Consider the following 22,184-nt stretch of genomic DNA (forward strand, 5'->3'; position numbering starts at 1 on the left):
GCATGAGTCCCGACAAGTAGAGAGAATTAACACCTGAGGAATCAGAGGTAAATGTTGAATCTAATTGAAAGGGATTTTAAAACAGGTATAATTAAACTGTCCCAAGAGGCTGGGCACAGTGGCTCATACCTGTAATCCTAGCACTTTGGGAAGCTGAGGTAGGAACATCATTTGAGCCCAGGAGTTCGAGACCAGCCTGAGCAACCTAGCGAAACCCCATCTCTACAAAAATACAAAAGTTAGCGTGGCGTGGTGGGAAGCACTTGTAGTCCCAGCTAGTCGGGAGTCTGAGGTGGGAGGATCACCTGAGTGCAGGGAGGTCGAGGCTGCAGTGAGCCAAGATTGTGCCACTGCACTCCAGCCTGGGCAACAGAGTGAGACCCCTTCTCGAAAAAGAAAAACTATTAATTGTATATGAAGTGAGCAATACCTAATCCAGTAGAAAAGTTAAAAGGAATTAACTAGATTTGTATATAGCATGGATGGGTCTCAAAAACATTATATTGAACAACAAAAAAAGCAAGTTATAGAATAGTACCTATAGTAAATTGTTTATAATGAAAAATACACAATATATTGTTTGTAGATACATATGTATATAAAAGCATAAAGGATGCCACACTAAATCTCTTGAGAGTTTAGTTATATCTATGTTTTACTTTTTAACTTTTTTTAAGAAGACCATGTATATGTGGTGTATATGTGGTGTGTATATTTTAAATTATATATACAGGGAAAAGAACTAGACAAAATGCTGACAACTAATTCTGGATGGTGGAAATATGGATGTTTATTATTATCTGTATTTTTCTGTACTTTTTAAACTTTGCACACAAAATTACATGGGAAAGAACAATTAATAGATTTTCATATCTGTAAACAGAATCCAAATTAATGAATTTGTTGATTGTTGTCGTTGTTCTTTTCTCTTGCAAACAGCAGCCACCATTCTGATGTGTATTAATTAATACAGAAAATACAGAAGAGAATCATAGAGGAAAAGACCTTAAAGTCATTTGTTCAGCAAAGGAGACTAAGATCCAGAGATTTTAACCAGCTCACCAGCAGTCATTTACCTAGTTACACAGCTAGAGTCCCCAAGTTCCTTACTTTGTGTCAAATTATGGTTCCCTATCAAGTTAGTTAGTCATCTGAATAGAGGGGAAAGTACATGAAGTTTTATGGTTGCAAGCTTTCTGCCTCGCAACAGTATGAAAAAAGGATTCAATAATAGTAGGCAGATACCCGGCATCAATCTCCCCAGTCTGTTTCTGTCACTGGAGTGAGAGAGAACTTAAGACATCTGCAAAACTATGTCCTTACAAATTTGACATATTTAAGTTTATCCATTGTAAAAGAGCAGAACTAGCAGAATTCTCACAAACAAGCTTCTGTGCTGAACAGGGAAATTAAAGGAATTGATTTTGGAAAGCTAAACTCATATAGTTAAGTATTTCATGAGCAAATAGAGTTGCAGTGCAGTTTATAATTATTTATAAACTTTTGGGAGGTATTGTCTTTCAAAGAGATCTATTTAGGGAAAAAGCTCATAGTGTTCATGAGCCAAACTATTCTAAATGCTATTACATCTTTTATTACATCATTTACACATTTATCAAGACAGTCTCTTGACTTAACTTGGCGCTTTTTCATTCTTTCTCCATCCATTGCCTTCCTTTTAGAACAAAATGTGCATGTCTTCAACTGACAGCAAGGAATGCCAAAACTTCCCCCTTGTCAAGTGACAAAATAACCACTGGATATAAATATAAAAGACTACAGAGACAGATTCCTACTGGGTAAGGTACCTTGAGGATTTGTTGCAGGGTGTGTATATCTTTGAAGGTGGGTACTTTTTATTGTGGTCCAAAATCTTATAGATGTTAAATCTGGTTTAATTTGGTTCTAATACCAAAAATCTAAATTATTAAGGAATAAAAATCCTGTGTATTGTTCGTGGAAATGGTAGTCAGAGACCACACATACGTCATGCAGAGTGTACTTGAACACTCATCTGCTTTGAGTCTGGCTCTTACCCCTCTAGTATCAGCCTACTTTGGGCAGCCATTTCTCCGTTTAAAAATATGCTGTCTAGAACTCATTTGAGAATTGGGAATTTTCAACCTTTCAAGGTACTGACTCAATCTTCACAAAGCAGCCCTATGAGGGAGGTATTGTCATATAATCCCCATTTTAAAAATGTAAAGATAAAGCACAGATAAGTTAAATAACTCATCCAAGATAATACAGCTAGTAAATGTGGAAGTTGTGATGGGAACCCAGGCACTCTACCACTAAGAGCTTTCACATTTAGCCTGCTTCCCTCAGTAGTTATCAGTGTCAGTGAAGTGTCAATAAACTGCTTTTTGAGGTGTCTGATTTTCTCTTTTGCATATTTTGTTGACAGCATTTATGAATGCAGCCTTTTGTGCAAATGTAATCGACAATTGTGTCAAAACCGAGTTGTCCAACATGGTCCTCAAGTGAGGTTACAGGTGTTCAAAACTGAGCAGAAGGGATGGGGTGTACGCTGTCTAGATGACATTGACAGAGGGACATTTGTTTGCATTTATTCAGGTAAAGCAAAAGTTTATTTTCAAATTATTCTAGAGTAGAATCCACTTTTCTGAATATCCATTTTCCTAGCCAGGGCCGTTGAGAGCTTACAGCAAGGTAAAGAGTAACAGTATCTAAGAGGAACATCAGAGAAAGGCAGGTAAACTGGGAACTTGAGCACTAAAGAGATGAGATGCTTGGGGGTACTTTCTTCAAGAAAAGAAAGGTTCAGAGATGACACTTGGGTTTTTGTGTGAGGGCCTGTTACGTACAAGGCACATTTGTTTTGTCTGCATGGCTACAGGTACTTTGGGGTAAGGGAATAAAACTTGTTAAAAGTAAAAAAAAAAACTAAATGACTGGCTTGCCAAGGTAAAGATGACCAGTCAAAAACTTTCTTATTCAATGTTTTGAGCTATTACTAGAATTTAACAAGTTAATTATGTAATATCTGCATGTTATAATTCAGTCAGTGACTTTAGGCAACTCACTCTATTTTGGGGACTGCAGAGAGTTGTCCATGCTGCAGAGCAAAACTTCCCGAGCAGTGTGTTACAGTCATGCAATTACTGATTCTTTAGGGCCACAGCCCCCAGGGCCAAACACATCAGTCTTCAGTAGTCTTACACATTTACCTCCAGCATGTCAGGCAAAATCCCTTATTTTCTGTGCACATCCTTCTGGGAGAAAGTTTGGGAAACACGGCTTTAGAGCCAGTCTAAAGGAATTGTTGACTTAGTTTTAGCAGTTAGGCATCAGGGAAAAGAACAACCAGGTTCTGAAAATTACTTATCTGAAAAATCAGGCTTAATCTGTTTACATGACCACATGCTTAGAAAAGAAATGTCAGGGTCACATCAGGGAGGGCAAGAAGAAGCTTGCAGAGTTCAGAGTAGTCACACGTATGGATCCCTGCCACTCCCCATTTACAGATCCACATTCTACACGGCCTGCCTAGACGTTCATCTCTCATACTTCTCAAAATAACTCTTGGATGAAAGCTACCTGTAAAATGCCAGGTGGTGTCCAGGAAGTATCATTGGTTTTATCGTTGTTGCTAGAAAATGTAACTAAGATATGTCTCCGATCTAACGATGGGTAAGAATATCCTGCTATTAATTTGGACTTGGCAACTATAATATTGAATCCCTTGAAAGAAAATGCATGAACTTTAGACCAAGATTTTAGTGTTATGCAGAACTTAATATGACAACACTAAGAACATATCACCACATATTTAAATAGGTACTTTTGTCAAAAATTTTAAGTTTCAGATGATAACGCCTTTTTAACTAGACATAAAAGCTACAATTTTATGACTAGAGTCATCTCTCTAATTTTCTAGAGTACTTTCTCATCCATATCTTTTTGTATCATTCTAGCTAAATCTCTTCTCTTTTGTATTATACCAAAACAGACAAATGGTTTTTTTTAGATACCCTGTTTTTTCATATACTGGAAGATAAGAAATATCACATTGGTCTTTGTCTTGCAACAGTTTTGTAGGATGAGTTAATGTGTTTATCTTCATTGTAGAATGTGTGGGTTCTTTAGTCATGGAGTAGAAATAGAGATGTCTGTTTATCGTTAGCAATTATCTTCTGTGTTGTTCAAACTCTTTAACATTTTCCTTTTAGGAAGATTACTAAGCAGAGCTAACACTGAAAAATCTTATGGTATTGATGAAAATGGGAGAGATGAGAATACTATGAAAAATATATTTTCAAAAAAGAGGAAATTAGAAGTTGCATGTTCAGATTGTGAAGTTGAAGTTCTCCCATTAGGATTGGAAACACATCCTAGAACTGCTAAAACTGAGAAATGTCCACCAAAGTTCAGTAATAATCCCAAGGAGCTTACTATGTAAGTAACAGCTGAGGAACCCAGAGTAAATCTAAATTATTATCAATCAATTGGTTCTTTTTCCTTCCTTCCCCTCTTTCTTTTCTCCTCATTTGTATTTATCATTTTGCTTCAAAGTTGTTAAGTCGAACACTTTGAGAAATCCAGGACATGTAAAAATCTAGCCAATATACCATCCTCAGTGTTCCAGTTTTGGAATTTTACCTTATATGACTTTAGTCAGGTTTTTTATGGATGTCATAAGTTTTGCTGTTTTTTTAAATTTTTCTATCATTTTATCTGCAAAGTTTTCATAGGCTTTCTTCCTTTTCCAAACGTACTTCAAAAATTATTTATGATTATATTTCCTTTCTCTAGGGAAAAGAATAAACATAGATGTGCTTACTTAGGTTAATTTATAATAATTAAGGATATTTATGTAATAATGGATATTATCTGTACTTCAGTAAAGAGAATGAAGAGAATTTTTAGTGATACAGAATAACTTTTTTTTCCTTTTTAGGGAAACGAAATATGATAATATTTCAAGAATTCAATATCATTCAGTTATTAGAGATCCTGAATCCAAGACAGCCATTTTTCAACACAATGGGAAAAAAATGGTAAAAAATGCAAAATGTAGATGGGACCCTTCTTTTCTTTTTAAAAATTTTTTTTTTTTTTTTCTGACACAGAGTCTCACTCTGTCACCCAGGCTGGAGTGTAGTGGCACAGTCACAGCTCACTGCAGCCACAGTCTCCTGGGCTCGAGTATCCTCCTCCCTCAGCCTCCCGAATGGCTGGGACTACAGGTGCACACCACCATGCCCAGCTCTTATTTAGTAGAGATGGGGTCTCACTATATTGCCCAGGCTGGTCTCCAACTCCTGAGCTCTCGCAGTTGTTGTGCCTCAGCCTCCCAAAGTTCTGGGATTATAGGCCTGAGCCACCGCGCCCAGCTGCTGGGGCCCTTCTGAGATGTAAACTATTGCCTTCCTATCCTTTACTTAGCTCAAAATGTTTGTGTTACTTTATAGTGTGTAGAATTTCTTTTATTGTTTTGGAATGGTGGACGGTGGAAATGCTAGGACCATGTTCTGTTTACTTAGTATCATCCACGGCAGTTGGCGTGTTTCCAGCTTGGCTGTATGAGGAAAATGCTGGTCATGATCTGACAATGCACTCCACTGAGACCGAGAGGTATCCCATTCTGAGAGTTTGTGGGAGAAGCTAAAGTCTTCAGGAGTTAATAGTGATATATAAGAAAAGGGACAAAGTAATTTAGGTGAAGGAGAACAAGGTTTTTGTTTTTTGTTTTGTTTTGTTTTGAGATGGAGTTTCACTCTTGTTGCCCAGGCTGGAGTGCAATGGCACGATCTCAGCTTATTGCAACCTCTGCCTCCTGGGTTCAAGCGATTCCCCTGCTTCAGCCTCATGAGTAGCTGGGATTACAGGTGCCTGCCACCATGCCCAGCTACTTTTTTGTATTTTTAGTAGAGACGGGGTTTCATGATGTTGGCCAGCTGGTCTCAAACTCCTGACCTCAGGTGATCCACCCACTTTGGCTTCCCAAAGTGCTGGGATTAGAGGCGTGAGCCACTGCGCCTGGCCGAAGGTTTTAAGATGTATGAGAAAGAGGAGATGCAATTTTATGAAAGAATCATCCAGAAAACAGTATTTTATGTGGTAGCCTCTGAGGGTACCCTTTGCATTGTGAACTAAAGATTAGTCAGAGACTGAAACGTAGAAGCAGAGAAAGAGAAAAGAGAACAGAGAGAGACATAATGGTAGCTTACTTTAGGGCTTGTTGATGAAAAGTAAAAACTCTGCTTTAGGTGTTACGCAAATATTTGCCCTCTGCCTGGTAATGGTACAGTAGCTACCTCCTTAGGGTCAGAGAATTATGAAAAGATTGGCCATGGTGTCACACAGACCCAGGTGTAACCTCCAGCTCTGCTGTGTGCTAGCTGGGTGGTATCTCCATACATACATTTCTTTTATCTGTAAAAAGGTAATAGTATATGTTTCAGAATTATGAGGATTAAATGAGATAAACATCAGCAACTTGCTTAGCATCCAACTAAGTGCTCAATACATGTTGACCATTCACATGCTGAGAACTTTCATAATAATAATATGGTCAATGTGTATTGAACACTTAGTTGGTTGCCAAGCATTGTGCTGAGTATATACGCCTCTTTTAAAGTTATCATTACTACTTAAAGTGACTGCAGTGTCTACAATGTGTAAGCACTATCAAATTCGTTAACCTTTCTTTGAAGTAGAAACTAGCCAATGAGTGTTTTTCATCTTTACACAACTTACAGTTGAAGCCAAATTTATAATCTAGTAATAACACTTTCTCAGTACTGAGATGATTAGAATTAGGGGATACAGACAGGGATGCATTAAGATTTTAATTCCCAAAGAATTTCTTGACAGTCTTTATAGCTGTGGCTTAATAAAGCACCTAGAAGTAGAACAGAGTCAAAGGGGATGACACATGTTGACTCCATTAGTCTAAAGACTCCTTATGATATCAGCTTTGAGGCTTTTCAAAACGAATCTAGTACATACAGCCTATGATGATTGACAGTTGATGAAAGAGGCCTAACTGCTAAATACTTTTGCCTGACCTGGAAAGTAAAGACATCTTCCTTGTTTTTTTAAGGAATTTGTTTCCTCGGAGTCTGTCACTCCAGAAGATAATGATGGATTTAAACCACCCCGAGAGCATCTGAACTCTAAAACCAAGGGAGCACAAAGTAGGCTTTGTTTCTTCTGTGAATGCCTACCTCTTCTGCCTGTTTCTCTGTCTCTTGCTCAATACCTGTAGCTCATTTTCTTAGATTCCATAATAAACATGCTGCATTTGTCAGAAAGGTTACAAGTTGTCTACATAAGAGATCAGCAAACTATTGTGTGTGGGCCAAATCTGGCCCTCTACCTGTTCAGTATGGCATGTGAGCTAAGAATGATATTTATGTTTTTAAATAGTTGAAAAAAATCAGAAGGTGATAATATTTTGACACTTGAAAATTATATGAAATTACAGTTTTAGTGTCCAGAAATAAAGTTTTGGCCAGGTGCAGTAGCTCACGCCCGTAATCTTAGCACTTTGGGAGGCCAAGGCAGGAGGGCTGCTTGAGGCTATGAGTCTGGGCAATGTAGCAAGATCTTTTCTCAACAACAACAAAATAGCCAGGTGTGGTGGTGCACACCTGAGGTCTTAGCTACTCAGGGGGCTGAGGTGGGAGGATTGTTGAGGTCAGGAGTTTGAGGTTACGGTGAACTATGATTGTGCCACTGCACTGCAGCCTGGGCGATAGAACAAGACCCTGTCTCAAAAAAAATAAAATAAAATGTAAGTTTTATTGGAATACAGCCAATTTACATTATATATTGTCTGCTTCAACATTACAGCAAGAGTTGAATAATCACAACAGAGACCACATGGCCAGCAAAGCCTGAAATATTTGCTATTTTGCCTTCTACAGAACTTTGCTGACCTCTGGTCTAATTGCCAGTAGTGACTTGATGCATGACAAGAGGGGTGGGCTGGAAAACTCTTGAGTCTGTGTGGTGCACAGGTGTTGTCCGTGGCTTTGGAACCATTGTGCAAAGCAGCCACTTTCAAACTCTTTGTAGATGCCTTTAAAAATAAACACACATCACTCTCCTGCAATTGCCTAGCCAATACTGCTGCAGAGCATACTCAGCATGACTCTGGCAAAAGGCTAAAATATTACCACCCTGAGTCCTTGTGTTTCAGAGTTACTAGTCCTTGCCATAGTTAATATTACAACTGGACAAACATTGTTTTTGGTACTTTTGCATTTCACTGTGTCCTTCACAAGGAGACATTGCTGAGAGATATCCATTTATGAAGAATTGGTGAGCCACTGCTGTCTCTTCCCCCCTGCAACCACAGCTCTCCACCTAATATTAAAGGATGGAGATTGGAGGAGACATGGTAGTTCCTTGATAGAAAAGGTCTATCAAGAAAGGGGATTTTGTGTATTATATTTATTTTATCATGCATGTGAGCCACAGTGCATACCGTTGCTTTTGGTTCTTTTGCCCTTTTCATTGACTGCTACAATATATATAGCGGGTACTCCAAAAGTCAAAAGCTACATACTTTTTGTATAAAAAAATCCAAAGTTGTATTATGGCTTACACGTAACCCATGATTAAAATATAAGTACATATAGGAACAGCAGCCAGCAACAACAGTGATGATTAAATCAAGAGCCTCAATTTTAGACAAGTATAATTTCTTTGTGCCATTGAATTAGGTGGTCCAAATAGCTTTGTGGCTCTTTTAAAGTAAGTAATTTATACTTACTCCATCTGACATGCATTCATATCTTTTCTTTTTTTTTTAAAGAGAGACAGTGACTCATTCTGTCACCCAAGCTGGAGTGCAGTGGTGGGATCATAGCTCACTGTACCTTCCAATTCCTGGGCTCAAACAGTCCTCCCACCTCAGTCTCCTGAGCAAACAGGACTACAGGCACACACCCCCTTGTTGGCTAATTTCTTTTTTTTTTAATTTTTTGTAGAGATGGGGTCTCACTTTGTTGCCCAGGCTGGTCTTGAATTCCTGGCCTCAAGCATCCTCCTGCCTTGGCCTCCCAAAGTGCTGGGATTACAGGCATGAGCCACCATGCCCAGCCATATTCATACTCTTGAATACTCTCAAAAAATTATTTTCCTTACTGGATAAGAAAAACGATTAAGCAGTGCATCTGCTTTTAAAGGATTATTGTTTACAAAAGTGTAATTAATGAATGGTCATCTAGTAAAACACCAAACACTAATATGTGCAAAACCCCTAGCAATACAGTTGTCACTGCTGGGACTTGTGGAAGGTGTCTCTGTCAGGGTTAGGCCTTTTATTGGCAGCATAAAGGCATAGAGTGCCTCCAAAACACCCACTCTGTTACATTTGTTTAGAATATACTTAAGTGCAGATTCCAGAATTAAAGAGAAGAAAGTCGGTTTATTAAGAGTAGAGATTAAATATAATAATGAAGAAGCAAGATGTAGATTCATAAAAAGGCATTGTTACATAGTAGAAAGAAGGCAGACTTTGGGATTCAAACATTTCTAGGTTTGTTACCCCAGTTCTCGTTATTGTGGGTCAGATGAATTCCTTAATCCCTCAGAGAAAGTTTCCTTTATACAATTAAAATAATACTACCTGCCTAACACATTGTAAGGATTGATAATTAAAGCACCTAGCATCTAATTAGTGTTGTTAATTTCAGCACTATTGCTCAGCAAGTATATTTCCTGATGTTTCCTTCCAAAATGTCTATTAGAGGACTCAAGTTCAAACCATGTTGATGAGTTTGAAGATAATCTGCTGATTGAATCAGATGTGATAGATATAACTAAATATAGAGAAGAAACTCCACCAAGGAGCAGATGTAACCAGGCGACCACATTGGATAATCAGAATATTAAAAAGGCAATTGAGGTTCAAATTCAGAAACCCCAAGAGGGACGATCTACAGCATGTCAAAGACAGCAGGTCTTTTGTGATGAAGAGTTGCTAAGTGAAACCAAGAATACTTCATCTGATTCTCTAACAAAGTTCAATAAAGGGAATGTGTTTTTATTGGATGCCACAAAAGAAGGAAATGTCGGCCGCTTCCTTAATGTGAGTATAAGGGCTGAGATTCCTATTTCTGAACAACTGTTTTTTTCTGTGCTACTTAACAAAATTATGAGGAAAATAAACAGACTCTAAAGTCAGACCATCTGGTTAGAATTCCAGTCCTCCACTTGTATACGGTTGGATGTTTTACTTGACCTCTGATACCTCATTTTCTACCTCTGTAATACAGGGATAAATGATAACTGTCTCAGGATGTTATGAGAATCTAATGAATTAACATTAAGTGCTTAGAACAGTGCCTAGCACATAGTAAACATTTGCTTTTAAAAAACTGTAAGAAATGGTGTATAAGAAAAGTATTTAAATATATCAGATTTAAATAAGCTCACTTACCTGAGTTGAAAAAAATGTATGGCTAGGAAGTTATCAGTGAAGTTAAATGGTGGCAGATATGTCCAAAGAATACTGCAGGGATTTAATGGTGTATTAATATGGAAAGATTGCCACAATATAATGGTTTTTTGGTTTTTATTTTTTGTTTTTTTTTGAGACAGAGTCTCACTTTGTCACCAGTAGCACAATCTCAGCTCACTGCAACCTCTGCTTCTGGGGTTCAAGCAATTCTCATGCCTCGGCCTCCTGAGTAGCTGAGATTACAGGCGTTAATGAATCACATGATGAATGTGTGGAGATGGCAGCTAGTGGGCAACAGAGCAATACTGGAATAGTGCTAATATGAGGAAATGGTATCTATTTAGAAGCCTCGGAACGACGATACATAATGGCTATCTTCAGCAAAGAAATTTGTTGCTTACAATATCTCCTCTCCAAAAGGCTTGTTTGTTACAGTGATGTAAAAATTAGGTTCTGTACATCTTCATATTAAACTTACTTTGTGAAAACTTTTTGTTTAAAAAAAAAAAAAAAGCCATACCTTGAGAAGTACTGTGCTCCTGTTCCCATGCCCCGACTCCACCTTCTCTCTGTAGGTCATCATTTTTATTCTTTTTTTTTTTTTTTTTGAGGCCGAGTCTTGCTCTGTCACCAGGCTGGAGTGCAGTGGTGTGATCTCGGCCCACTGCGATCTCCGCCTCCTAGGTTCAAGCAATTCTCCTCATCAGCCTCCTGAGTAGCTGAGATTACAGGTGTGCACCACCATGCCTGGCTAATTTTTGCATTTTTAGTAGAGACACAATTTCACCATGTTGGTCAGGCTGGTCTTGAACTCCTGACCTCAAGTGATCTGCCCGCCTCGGCCTCCCAAAGTGCTGGGATTACAGGTGTGAGGCACCACACCTGGCCTTATTTCTCCCGCCCCCCCCCCTTTTTTTTTTCACATAAAACATAGCATATTATATTCACTGTTCTATACTTTGTTTTTCAAATTAACAATATATTAGGCCAGGCGTGGTGTGACTCATGCCTGTAATCCCAGCACTTTGGGAAGCCAAGGCAGGCAGATCACTTGAGGTCAGGAGTTGGAGACCAGCCTGGCCAACGTGGCGAAACCCCATCACTACTAAAAATACAAAAAAAATTAGCCGTGTGTCATGGCACATGTCTATAATCCCAGCTACTTGGGAGGCTGAGGCATGAGAATCACTTGAACCCGGGAGGTGGAGGTTGCAGTGAGCCAGGATCATGCCACTGCACTCCAGCCTGCGCGACAGAGTGAGACTCCGTCTCAAAAAAAAAAAAAAAAATCTTGTGGCAATTCCATATTAATACCCAGAGCTTCTCAAATTGTTTTTATTTGTATGCTTTTGTTTATAGCCGCATAGAATTCTATTGTGTACCAAAGTTTATTTAACCAATCTGCTTTAGGCAAATATTTGGGTTATTTCCAAACCTTTAGCATTAAAAACAATGCTCAATGAATAATTACACATGGAAACATATGCAGATAAATCTGTGGAATACAATTCTAGATATGAGCTTGCAGAATCAAAAGACAAATGCATTTATAATAATGATAAATATTGACATATTTTATAGGGATTTGTCCTATTTTTGCATTTCTGCCAGCAACATAGAAGAGCGTCAGAACAGGGCTTTTCTGAATGGGTTCCCACTATTAACAGGAGCTGTGATATTTTATACATTAACAAAAAAACAAAATCAGGGTGATATATTAAAAACAGAATGGTTTTCTAATGCAAAAGCACAAGGCATCAGACTTTATGCTATTTCTAACCTTTGTGTTTATTTTTATTTAACAGCATAGTTGTTGCCCAAATCTCTCGGTACAGAATGTTTTTGTAGAAACACACAACAGGAATTTTCCATTGGTGGCATTCTTCACTAACAGGTTTGAAATTGATTTCGCTTACTTAATTCTGAAATTGTGACTTTAAAAATAACAATAGAGGGCTGAGTGCTGTGGTTCATACCTGTAATCCCAGCACTTTGGGAGGCCAAGGTGGGGAGATTGCTTGAGCTCAGGAGTTTAAGACCAGCCAGAGCCACATGGCGAAACCCTGTCTTTACTAAAAAAAAAAATAGAAAAAGTTCACCAGGTGTCGTGGCCAGCTACTCAGGAAGCTGGGGTAGGAGGATCACTTGAGCCCAAGATGTAGAGTTTGCACCCTGTCTCAAAAAATGATAATTATAATAGAAAAATATTTTTTAAAGATATATACTATAGCCCCAAATATCTGGTACTGTAGAATATTCAATTATCCTAAACTGTTCCTATTCCATAAGATTTTGCACACCTGAAATTTTGACTCTTATTCCCATTTAGAATGAATGCCTGAAAGGGCTGAAGATATCAGGTATCACCCAGTTCCACTCGGGATAAATGATGCAGAGTGCTACATAATCTTTAATTCAGAGCTATTCCCCAGCTACTTCCACACTGCAGGCCTCAACACATGACTGGGTCCCACTGTTGGCAAAATACACTGTCTTCCTCATACTGATAGGTTCCTTCTTACTTAACATTTTAGTAGATTTGAAATAAAACTCAAATGGTTATTCTTAATAAAAGGTCATTCCTAATTGGTGGATGTTGGGTGAGAGAACAGATCATATTTTTGAGGATGGTTAATGTTAATATGAAAATTGATGTAATTTGGTTCATTGGTAGTTATTTAGGGTATTTTATGATTCTTTTCAAATTTCTGCTTTCTAGGTATGTGAAAGCAAGAACAGAGCTAACATGGGATTATGGCTATGAAGCTGGGACTGTGCCTGAGAAGGAAATCTTCTGCCAATGTGGGGTTAATAAATGTAGAAAAAAAATATTATAAATATGTAACTAACGCCTGTTTGTGAAATTAGCTTATCAGGCTGAAATTAAAGCCATGCAAAAGAAGGTCTAGGTCCATCAAGGTAATTCCCCTCCGTTTTCCTTTGTCATGGGGTTTATGTTTTATTTCAGATTTTATTTGTGTGACTTAGAAATTCCAGGAACACAATTAGGATATTTTCATACACATAGGGTATCTTGTTCACTGCTGTGCTACTTTACATGAGTAGGATGGAAGTGTATATTTTATATGAAATACCACTGTACAATTTATAATTTATTTACAAATCATATATTAAGAGAAACAAATGTCATAACAGAACTCAGCTGTTTCTAATTGCTTTTGTGACTGTTACCTTTTAGCTCCTGCCCCCCCAAAGAGCTAAATTTCACATTTTTACCTACAAAATTGATTTTTAATTCCTGGCAAATAATTTACCATTATGAGCTACAAGGTGGGCAACAGCGCCTGAGGATCTAATTTTATGCATATTACTCCCAAGTATTTTAACACTTGTTGGAGAAGCAATATCTGGATCGATAAAACACTGTCCCATCAACCATTTGAGTGGGGAGAGGGAGAAGCTCTTCTGTAAGTAAGATTCTGACAAACTCTTTGAAATGAGTCTTCTTTCCCACAGATTTTCTCTACTCTTTCAATAAAAACAGGAGAAGAGGGAATAGAAACCTGGAGGAACTTGAATATTTTTGTTCTAGATAAAGACACAGTTATTGAAAAGGAAACCTAGAAAGTAGTCACACGTTGCTTATTTAGGCCAGAAGTAATTGTACTGGGCAAAAATTTCACTTAAAAAACACAAGAAGTCCAGGTATGGTGGCTCAAACCTGTAATCCCAACACTTTGAGAGGCCGAGGCAGGTGGATTACTTGAGCCTAGGGGTTCAAGACCAGCTTGGGCAACATGTCAAAACCCTGTCTCTACAAAAAATACAAAAATTAGCCTGGCATGATGGCATGTGCCTGTAGTCCCAGCTACTCAGGAGTGAGGTGGGAGGATCATTTGAGCTCAGAAGGTCAAGGCTGCAATGAGACATGATTTCACCACAGTACTTCCAGCCTGGGCAATAGAGCAAGACTCTGTCTCAAAAAAAACAACACAGCACACACACACACACGAAAACAATTCTGAACTATGAAATCTGAAACAGCCCCTTGGTATCTCCTGGGCATGATTTGCAAATCTTTTTTTTTTTTACAGAAAAAAGGCAAAGAGTAAGCACTTTGCCATAGGTTACTTGGCCCTGATCATCTATCTAGTGGAAAAGGGGACTGGGAAGCCCAAGCAGACTGGGAAACCAGACAGCTAGGAAAAGGAGCAAACCATAGCCCAGCAACCTACAGATGAAGAAAGTTGAGAAATCCATTTATTCACCATAGAGACGCAGGAATTTCAGGCAATGCACTAAAATGAAGTGGTGGGGAAAAAAAGCTTGATGAGTACGGGAACTATTTTTGTGCAAAAGGGAGTATTATGGATCAGCCAGTATTTCTTTGAGCTCTGCCTGTGGAGTCCATTTGACCTTTAGAAATATGAGGTATTCTGTCAGTTTTATCTTCTTGGAGAAATTTCTCCTAAAATCTTGATTTGCTTTAGTCTGGACTGGTTCATAGCCATCATCTTCCATCAGTACCCCAGAGATTCACTTTGTCTCTTATGTGGGATCTGTTTCCAGTTAGATCCCATTATTTTTCTTTTCCTTGGTTTACTCTTCCACATATTGGTAAAGCTCTTCCAATAGCTTTTGAAAAGGAAAAATGAAAAGTAAATGTTTTGAATCTCTGTGTGTTTGACAGTGTCTTTATTTTACCCTTATACTTGATTGCTGTTTTGGTTGGCAAGATACAGGATTCTTTAGTGGTCTCCATGCCCAGTTTTGAAGACATCTGCTAGCTTTCAGTGCTGTTGCTGTGGAGTCTGAAAATCTGTCTTCTGGCTTCCAGGGTGACTACTGGAAATTGAATGCCATTCTGTTCCTTCTCTTCTGCATATATAATCCATTTTTATCGCTCTTGAAGCTTATAGGTTTATCTTTGTCTCAATGTTCTGTCCCTGTTAAGAGTCCATTTTCATCCTTTGTACTAGGTGCCTGGTGGGATCATTCAGTCTGAAACTAATGATTTCCCATCTCTTCTCTGTTTCTGGAATTCCTGTTTTCCAGATGTTAGACCTCCAGAATTTGATCTCTAATTTTCCTATCTTTTCTCTTAACTTTCAGCTGTCTTCTTGCTAGGACCTTTTCCTAGGAGCATTTCTCAATTTAATCTTCCAGTTCATCTGTTGCATTTTATTTTTCTAGTCTCATATTGTCTCATATTTTTAATTTATAAGCGCTCCCCTTCTCCGAATATTCTTTTTTTTTAATAGCATCCTATTTTGGCTCATGGTTGCAGTATTTTATCTCCTTGAAGATGTTTGTGTGTTTATGTATGTATATGCACACACATATACATACACATACATGCATGCATCTCTGTATTCTTTTGGCATAATCTGTGTCCTCCAGGGTTTGTTTCTTTGTTTCCCCTGTATGTTTGTTTTGGTTGTTCACATTATAGGCTTTCCTCAGAGTTAATGGTCTTGGTAGTCTACTCATATTTAAGTGTGGAACACCAAAAAGCTTACTGTAAGCTGAGAGTGTGGTAAAGGGCTGTTTGTTTTACTATGACCTACCTGAGCTATCTTGCTGGGGAACACCCTAATGTCAGTCTCTTTATAAAGGGCCTTTCATTTTGGCCTGGCAAGAAATACTCTTTCATCCTCCTGCGTGGAGGGCAAAAAAAAAAAAAAAATTGGCTGCTAGGGTCTGCTCACTTCCCTGTTTTGCAGACCCCACACTCTTCTGCAATTCATTTCATAGTTGTCAAGACTATACAAATTGTCCTTCTTAATGTTCTCTCTTCTGCTATCCCTAGTTGGCAGTCTTCCTCTTTACAACCTGCTGAAAGTGGAAGACCTCCAGTTTTCCTTTGATTAATTCCTCAGCAAACCACCAACTATTATATGTCTTTTTTCCAGAACAACTTATTTTTTAACTATAATTATATGCATTTATGTTAGATTCACTGAAAACCTCATCTTGTATGGTGCTCTGTACCCTGTGGGTGCTAAATAAAGGCTTGCTACTGGCAACTGGATTTAGGATCGGCTAATTCTGCGTCCTTTTAAGATATGCTTATTTAAGCCAAACTCAGTATGATAATTTTTTTTTTTTTTTTTTTTTTTTTTTTTTTTTTTTTTGAGAGGGAGTCTGGCTCTCTCTGGTTAGTCTGGCGCCTAGGCAGGAGTGCAGTGGCGCAATCTTGGCTCACTGCAACCCCCGCCTCCCGGGTTCAAGCGATTCTCCTGCCTCAGCCTCCCGAGTAGCTGGGATTACAGGCGCCCGCCACCAAGCCCGGCTAATTTTTGTATTTTTAGTAGAGACGGGGTTTCACCATGTTGACCAGGCTGGTCTCGAACTCCTGACCTCGTGATTCGCCCACCTCGGCCTCCCAAAGTCCTGGAACTACAGGCGTGAGCCACCGCGCCCACCCGGCCAGTATGATAGTTTTTAGGAGGAACCCTCAGGAGAGTGATTGTTTCTCCCGCTGAGTTGTGGGGGGTGGAGTAGGGAAGCCTGGCGTTTGGGGTTTTTTTGTTTGTTTGTTTTTTGTGTTTGTTTGTTTGTTTTGAGACGGAGTCCCGCTCTGTAGCCCAGGCTGGAGTGCAGTGGCGCGATCTCGGCTCACTGCAAGCTCCGCCTCCCGGTTCAAGCGATTCTCATGCCTCAGTGTCTGGAGTAGCTGGGATTACAGGCACGCGCCACCATGCCCAGCTAATTTTTGTATTTTTAGTAGAGACGGGGTTTCAGCATGTTGGTTAGGCTGGTCTTGAACTCCTGACCTCGTGATCCGCCCTCCTCGGCCTCCCAAAGTGCCGGGATTACAGGCGTGAGCCACTGCTCCCGGCGTTTGGGTTTTTTAAGCTATTCAAATTAAGTAGACTGGAATCTGGAGCAGTGTGTGTGACAACCCCTCTGCACACCCAACTTTCCCCGGGCCGGCTAGTGACTCAAAGCGACAGCCCAGATTTAAGAAAACGAAACCTAGTGCAGCTGGGGCACTTCCGGGATCTCGCTATCCGGCCGCCACCCGCAGCTGCAGCACAGTCATGGCCCAGGCGTCGCCGCCCCGGCCCGAGAGGGTGCTCGGCGCCAGCAGCCCGGAGGCCCAGCCCGCGCAGGAGGCGCTCCTCCTTCCCACCGGTGTGTACCGCGGGGACGGGCGGGCGGGGCTGGGCAGCGACGGGCCCGGTCAAGGGGCCTGCCTTCCGGTCGTGGCCGCATGGGGGCCCGACCTGCCCCTACTCCGGGCCGGGGCCCCAGACGCCGGGGCGGCGCTGGACGAACTTGGCTCACCAATCGCGTGCCTGTTGGTGGGGGAGGGGGCCAGAGGACAGGGCGCGGCCCAGGCCAGTTCCACAGGTGGCTCTGACTGCCCATGGTTTCGCGCGAGTGGTGGGCACGCTTCGGTTTACCTCCCCCGCGGGTGACAGCCCGGTGCTTCCACCACAACCGATGTCAACTCTCCTAGCGCCCCTCCGCTCACCGGTAAACCAGGACAGTGGAGGAGCGCCCTGATGCGGTGAGGCAGGGGGCGGCCCTGAGGGAAGAGCTGGGTCTCACGTTCACGGAGGACGTGACTGGAACCCGTCTCCCCTTCTCCAGTCGTTCCAGTCCTCCCCGGCCCTCTACTTGAGTGGGTGGGTCTTCTGATGTGTTCCTGCCCTTGCGTGTGTGTATAGCTCCAAACGGTGTGCCAGGCTCAGGGCAAGGTCCTGAGCATTCAAAGATGAGTTAGGCAGACCCTGCCCTAGAGACTCTACTAGGCAACTTTAATGAGGAGGTCAGAACCACAGAGGTACAGATGAGAGACTCCTGACTCCCAGTGTTCAGGGAAAGCTTTTTGAGGAGAGGATGGCTGGGCTTACCCTTTTTTTTTTTTTTTTTTGTGAGAGGCGTTTCACTCTTGTTGCCCAGGCTGGAGTGCAAAGGCGCGATCTCGGCCCACTGCAACCTCTGCCTCCCGGGTTCAAGCGATTCTCCTGCCTCAGCCTCCCGAGTGGATGGGATTACAGGCATGTGCCACTACGCCCGGCTAATTTTGTATTTTTAGTAGAGAGGGTTTCTCCATGTTTCCTGGGCTTACCTTTAAAGGGCAAGACTCAGCCAAATGTGGAAAAGTTGAAGGGGTGTTCCCAGCAGAGAGGATGACACAAAGGCACCAAACCACAAAACGTCATACGTAAACATCATACGTGGCAACCACAAGCCAATCAGTTGGATATTTCATTCATTGGTATACATATGGACTGTAAGGTAAGTCACGGGAGATGCGCTTCCATCCTTACCTCTTCCCCAAACTCCAGACTGGTATAACCAACTTCTTCCATGTCTGAAATGATCTCAAACTGAGTATGTCCCAAAGAGAATTCTTGTTTCCTCCACTGTATTCAGGTACTCCAAACCTGCTCAACCACCAGCCCATTCCATTCGCCCAGGTGCTCCTTGCAAAAACCTTAGTGGCTCCTCAGGGCCTCTCTTTCCTCCCGACACCCCTTCTAATGCATCAGTCAGGCCAGCCAGTTCTGTGTTCAGCCTGACTGTATCTGGAGCCTGACTGCTTCTCACCACTTCCATTACTGCCACCCAAGCCTACGCCATCATGATCTTCTGTCTGGAGTATTGCTTTCCTGGCTTCTATTCTAGCCTTTAATACAGGCAGGCCTGCAGAGCGGCCAAAATGCTTTTTGAAAAACAAAAAGCAAATGTGATTATCCTACTCAAAACCCACCAATAGTCTCCCATGACTCTCAGAACAATCTGTGAGCCTGGCCTGCAGTTTACCCCATGTCCTTATCTGATTTGACTCCTACCCATCTTAATGACTCTGCTACCCTGCTACCTTGTAGGTCCTCTAAGCCACCAAAGCTGTCCCTGCCTCAGGATCTTTCCATTTGCTATTCTCTGCAAGGAAAGCTCATTGCCACATTACCCCATATTAGTTCCCCATCATATTCAGGTGTCTGCTCATATACAGCTTCCCTCAACCTTGCCTGCCCATCCTGTCTAAAAGAGCACCCCTTGCCCCTGCTCCTGTCACTCTCTACCTCCTTCTCCTGCTCTATTCTTTCTCTACAGCACTTATCACTACCTGGAAAACAAAACAAAACTTGTTTAATGCCTGTCTCTACCACTGGCCACTGGCATGTAAATTTGTCTTACTCTCTTCTATCCTTAGTGCCTAGACTGGTTGGCCTAGTAGTAGTAGTAGGACATAGTAGGTACTCATTAAATATTAAATAATAGTAAGTCCTCATTAAATATTTGTTGAAGGAATGAATGTACTTGTATATAACACTACGGAGCTTGACTTCTGTAGGTGATGGGGAAATGTGAGCAGATGTCCATTTCAGGTAGATCATTCTGACAGTAACATAGTACATTTCCGGTAGATCATTCTGACAGTAACCTAGTACATTTCTGGTAAATCATTCTGACAGTAACCTAGTACATTTCCGGTAGATCATTCTGACAGTAACCTAGTACATTTCCGGTAGATCATTCTGACAGTAACCTAGTACATTTCAGATAGATCATTCTGACAGTAACCTAGTACATTTCTGGTAGATCATTCTGACAGTAACCTAGTACATTTCAGATAGATCATTCTGACTGTAACCTAGTACATTTCCGTTAGATCATTCTGACTGTAACCTAGTACATTTCCGTTAGATCATTCTGACAGTGACCTAGTACATTTCAGGTAGATCATTCTGACAGTAACCTAGCACATTTCAGGTAGATCATTCTGAGAGTAGCATAGTACATTTCAGGTAGATCATTCTGACAGTAGCATAGTGCATTTCAGGTAGATCATTTTGACAGTAACGTAATACATTTCAGATAGATCATTCTGATGGTAATATAAAGAATGCAGTGGGATCATGACAGGGAAAATAGAGACAAGGACAAGAGATCACTGGAATAGACTAGGTAAAAGACCCTGAGGGTAAGGCAGTCCACCTTCCACACCGCTGCCAGCACTGTCTTTCTCTTAAACACACATGGGCACACACACATATAAACATGTGAGTGCACACACACAGATCAAGTCATGGTCCTTCCAGTGTTAATAAGCACGAACTGGCTGCAAGTACTACAAAAACAATTTGATGTAATTTAAGCATGAGGGATGCTTATTAGTAGTAAGCAGGAAAACCAGACTCACAGACCCCCAGAGCATGGATGCTTTAGCATCTTACAGAAAGGGCTGAGGACTAGGACCTGAGAAGCCATTATAAACTTTGACAACACTCTCCTTTATCTCTTATTTCTGCATCTCTCAGTGTATCTGCTTTGTTCTTCTCTTTCTCTGATCCAGTTTTCCTGTGATGGTATAGAAGATGGCTGCCCTTGCAGCCTCTCAGTTTTTACATCTTCTTCTTTAAGAAACCAGTCCAATCTGAACTGAAATCTTCTATCCTGAATTCTGTATATCTGAGAGATGGGCAGGTCCTCTGGGACTATCAGCTATGTCTAGAGGAATGAAGTACAAACATGCCTGCTGGGGGTCATTGTGTACGCATCATTGTGAGCTGAACAGATACCCTAAAGGAGTCCATTGAATATCCTATCCTTAGACTCCCCATGGTCCCTCCTCTATAACACACACATCCTTATTCCTATTTATACCTTCTAAAGATGTTCCCAGTGATGCATTCTGTTCCCAGTAATGAATTCTAGCTATACCAAAACCAAATTCAGTCACACTCAACTTCTGCCAAAGTCATATCTAGCCACTTCATCCTGAGATAATGTGATAGAACCATTCATTCTCCAAGGCCATTACCAAGTTCCTTGCCAAGCCTCTAGGTAATGTCTACTGTTTTGGTCTGTATCCAGTTCAGGTAGGCATTCACTGGACCAGTGATAAAATTGGCTTCTACACATCCAGCAAACAGTGGAAGAACTAAAATAGTAAATTGCAGTAAACACTAATGATAAAAGGAGAAGAAAGGAGGAAATCTCCAAACCAGCACCATAAATTAGTTACCAGTCCAGAACAAATCTATACTGGAAGGGGATTCTAAATGAAATGATAGGATTAGTGAATCCCATTCCAACTGTTTCACCCATTTCTTTAGTGGCAGAATGTGTTCCTTGACCATGCTTCCTGGCTACCCCAGATTCTGTGCCCTTGGTGTATTACCCTTGGCTGGAGGGCTTTAAGAGTAGAAGCTAGAGCCTTGGCAATCCATTTCCACATTGAAGTGGGCCTGCAGATTGCCGGAGAGATTAAGAATCACTGTGTTGTTTGAATTAGTCATAGTTCTTATATTCCAGGCTTGTGATCTTTCTGTGGTTTCATTCTGTATAAACTTTCTTGGCTCTCAGTTTCATTTGTGAGAATTCTAAAATTCTGCAATCTTGTCGGGTCAGGCTCTGTGAGTCCTCAGGGTTGCTAAACCCCCCTAGAAAGGAGCCTGGAAAGCCCTGCTGACTATTCTTGGTCCCAGCTACTGATGAAAACCAATGGGCTCTTCCCTAAAAGACCTCAGCCTCCATGACACACCTTTAGGTATCCCTCCCTCTCTGAATCTTACAGTTCCTGAGTTCAGATGGTGAGGGATACCAAACTGTCCAAATTTATGTGGTCCATGAGTTTCAGATAACACATAGCAAGAGTTCAGATAGTGAGAGATGCCTGTCTGTGTAAAAGTCCTCAGTGTGACTCCCATAGTGAGAGATGCCTGTCTGTGTAAAAGTCCTCAGTGTGACTCCCATAGTGAGAGATGCCTGTCTGTGTAAAAGTCCTCAGTGTGACTCCCCCAACTGCAGAGAATTACACACT

The 22,184-nt window shown here is 40.9% G+C and overlaps 2 protein-coding genes across 14 annotated transcripts in view; both read left to right on the forward strand.

The window, feature by feature from the left end:
* SETDB2 (SET domain bifurcated histone lysine methyltransferase 2) overlaps nucleotides 1–16,425 on the forward strand; it is a 50,962-nt gene extending 34,537 nt beyond the window's left edge. For all 7 annotated transcript variants that reach the window (XM_055096775.2, XM_055096772.2, XM_055096773.2 and 4 more), the window contains 8 exons: nucleotides 1,683–1,799; nucleotides 2,408–2,577; nucleotides 4,194–4,419; nucleotides 4,922–5,021; nucleotides 7,070–7,163; nucleotides 9,726–10,066; nucleotides 12,244–12,332; nucleotides 13,158–16,425. In XM_055096775.2, coding sequence (XP_054952750.1) covers nucleotides 1,683–1,799; nucleotides 2,408–2,577; nucleotides 4,194–4,419; nucleotides 4,922–5,021; nucleotides 7,070–7,163; nucleotides 9,726–10,066; nucleotides 12,244–12,332; nucleotides 13,158–13,275 — 1,255 coding nt within the window. In that variant the 3' untranslated portion in view covers nucleotides 13,276–16,425. The remainder of the gene's footprint in view (nucleotides 1–1,682; nucleotides 1,800–2,407; nucleotides 2,578–4,193; nucleotides 4,420–4,921; nucleotides 5,022–7,069; nucleotides 7,164–9,725; nucleotides 10,067–12,243; nucleotides 12,333–13,157) is intronic.
* Nucleotides 16,426–16,578: 153 nt separating this feature from the next.
* PHF11 (PHD finger protein 11) overlaps nucleotides 16,579–22,184 on the forward strand; it is a 34,728-nt gene continuing 29,122 nt past the window's right edge. The window contains exons 1-2 of one of the 7 annotated variants that reach the window (XM_063595963.1): nucleotides 17,576–18,033; nucleotides 18,488–18,649. In XM_063595963.1, coding sequence (XP_063452033.1) covers nucleotides 18,638–18,649 — 12 coding nt within the window. In that variant the 5' untranslated portion in view covers nucleotides 17,576–18,033; nucleotides 18,488–18,637. Of the gene's footprint in view, nucleotides 17,537–17,575; nucleotides 18,034–18,487; nucleotides 18,650–22,184 lie in introns of those variants that run through there. The other 6 variants (XM_063595962.1, XM_003809822.6, XM_008962115.6 and 3 more) reach the window with 6 other exon arrangements.

The sequence above is a fragment of the Pan paniscus genome, chromosome 14 (genome assembly GCF_029289425.2).
Source record: "Pan paniscus chromosome 14, NHGRI_mPanPan1-v2.0_pri, whole genome shotgun sequence".
NCBI classification, from domain to species: Eukaryota; Metazoa; Chordata; class Mammalia; order Primates; family Hominidae; genus Pan; species Pan paniscus.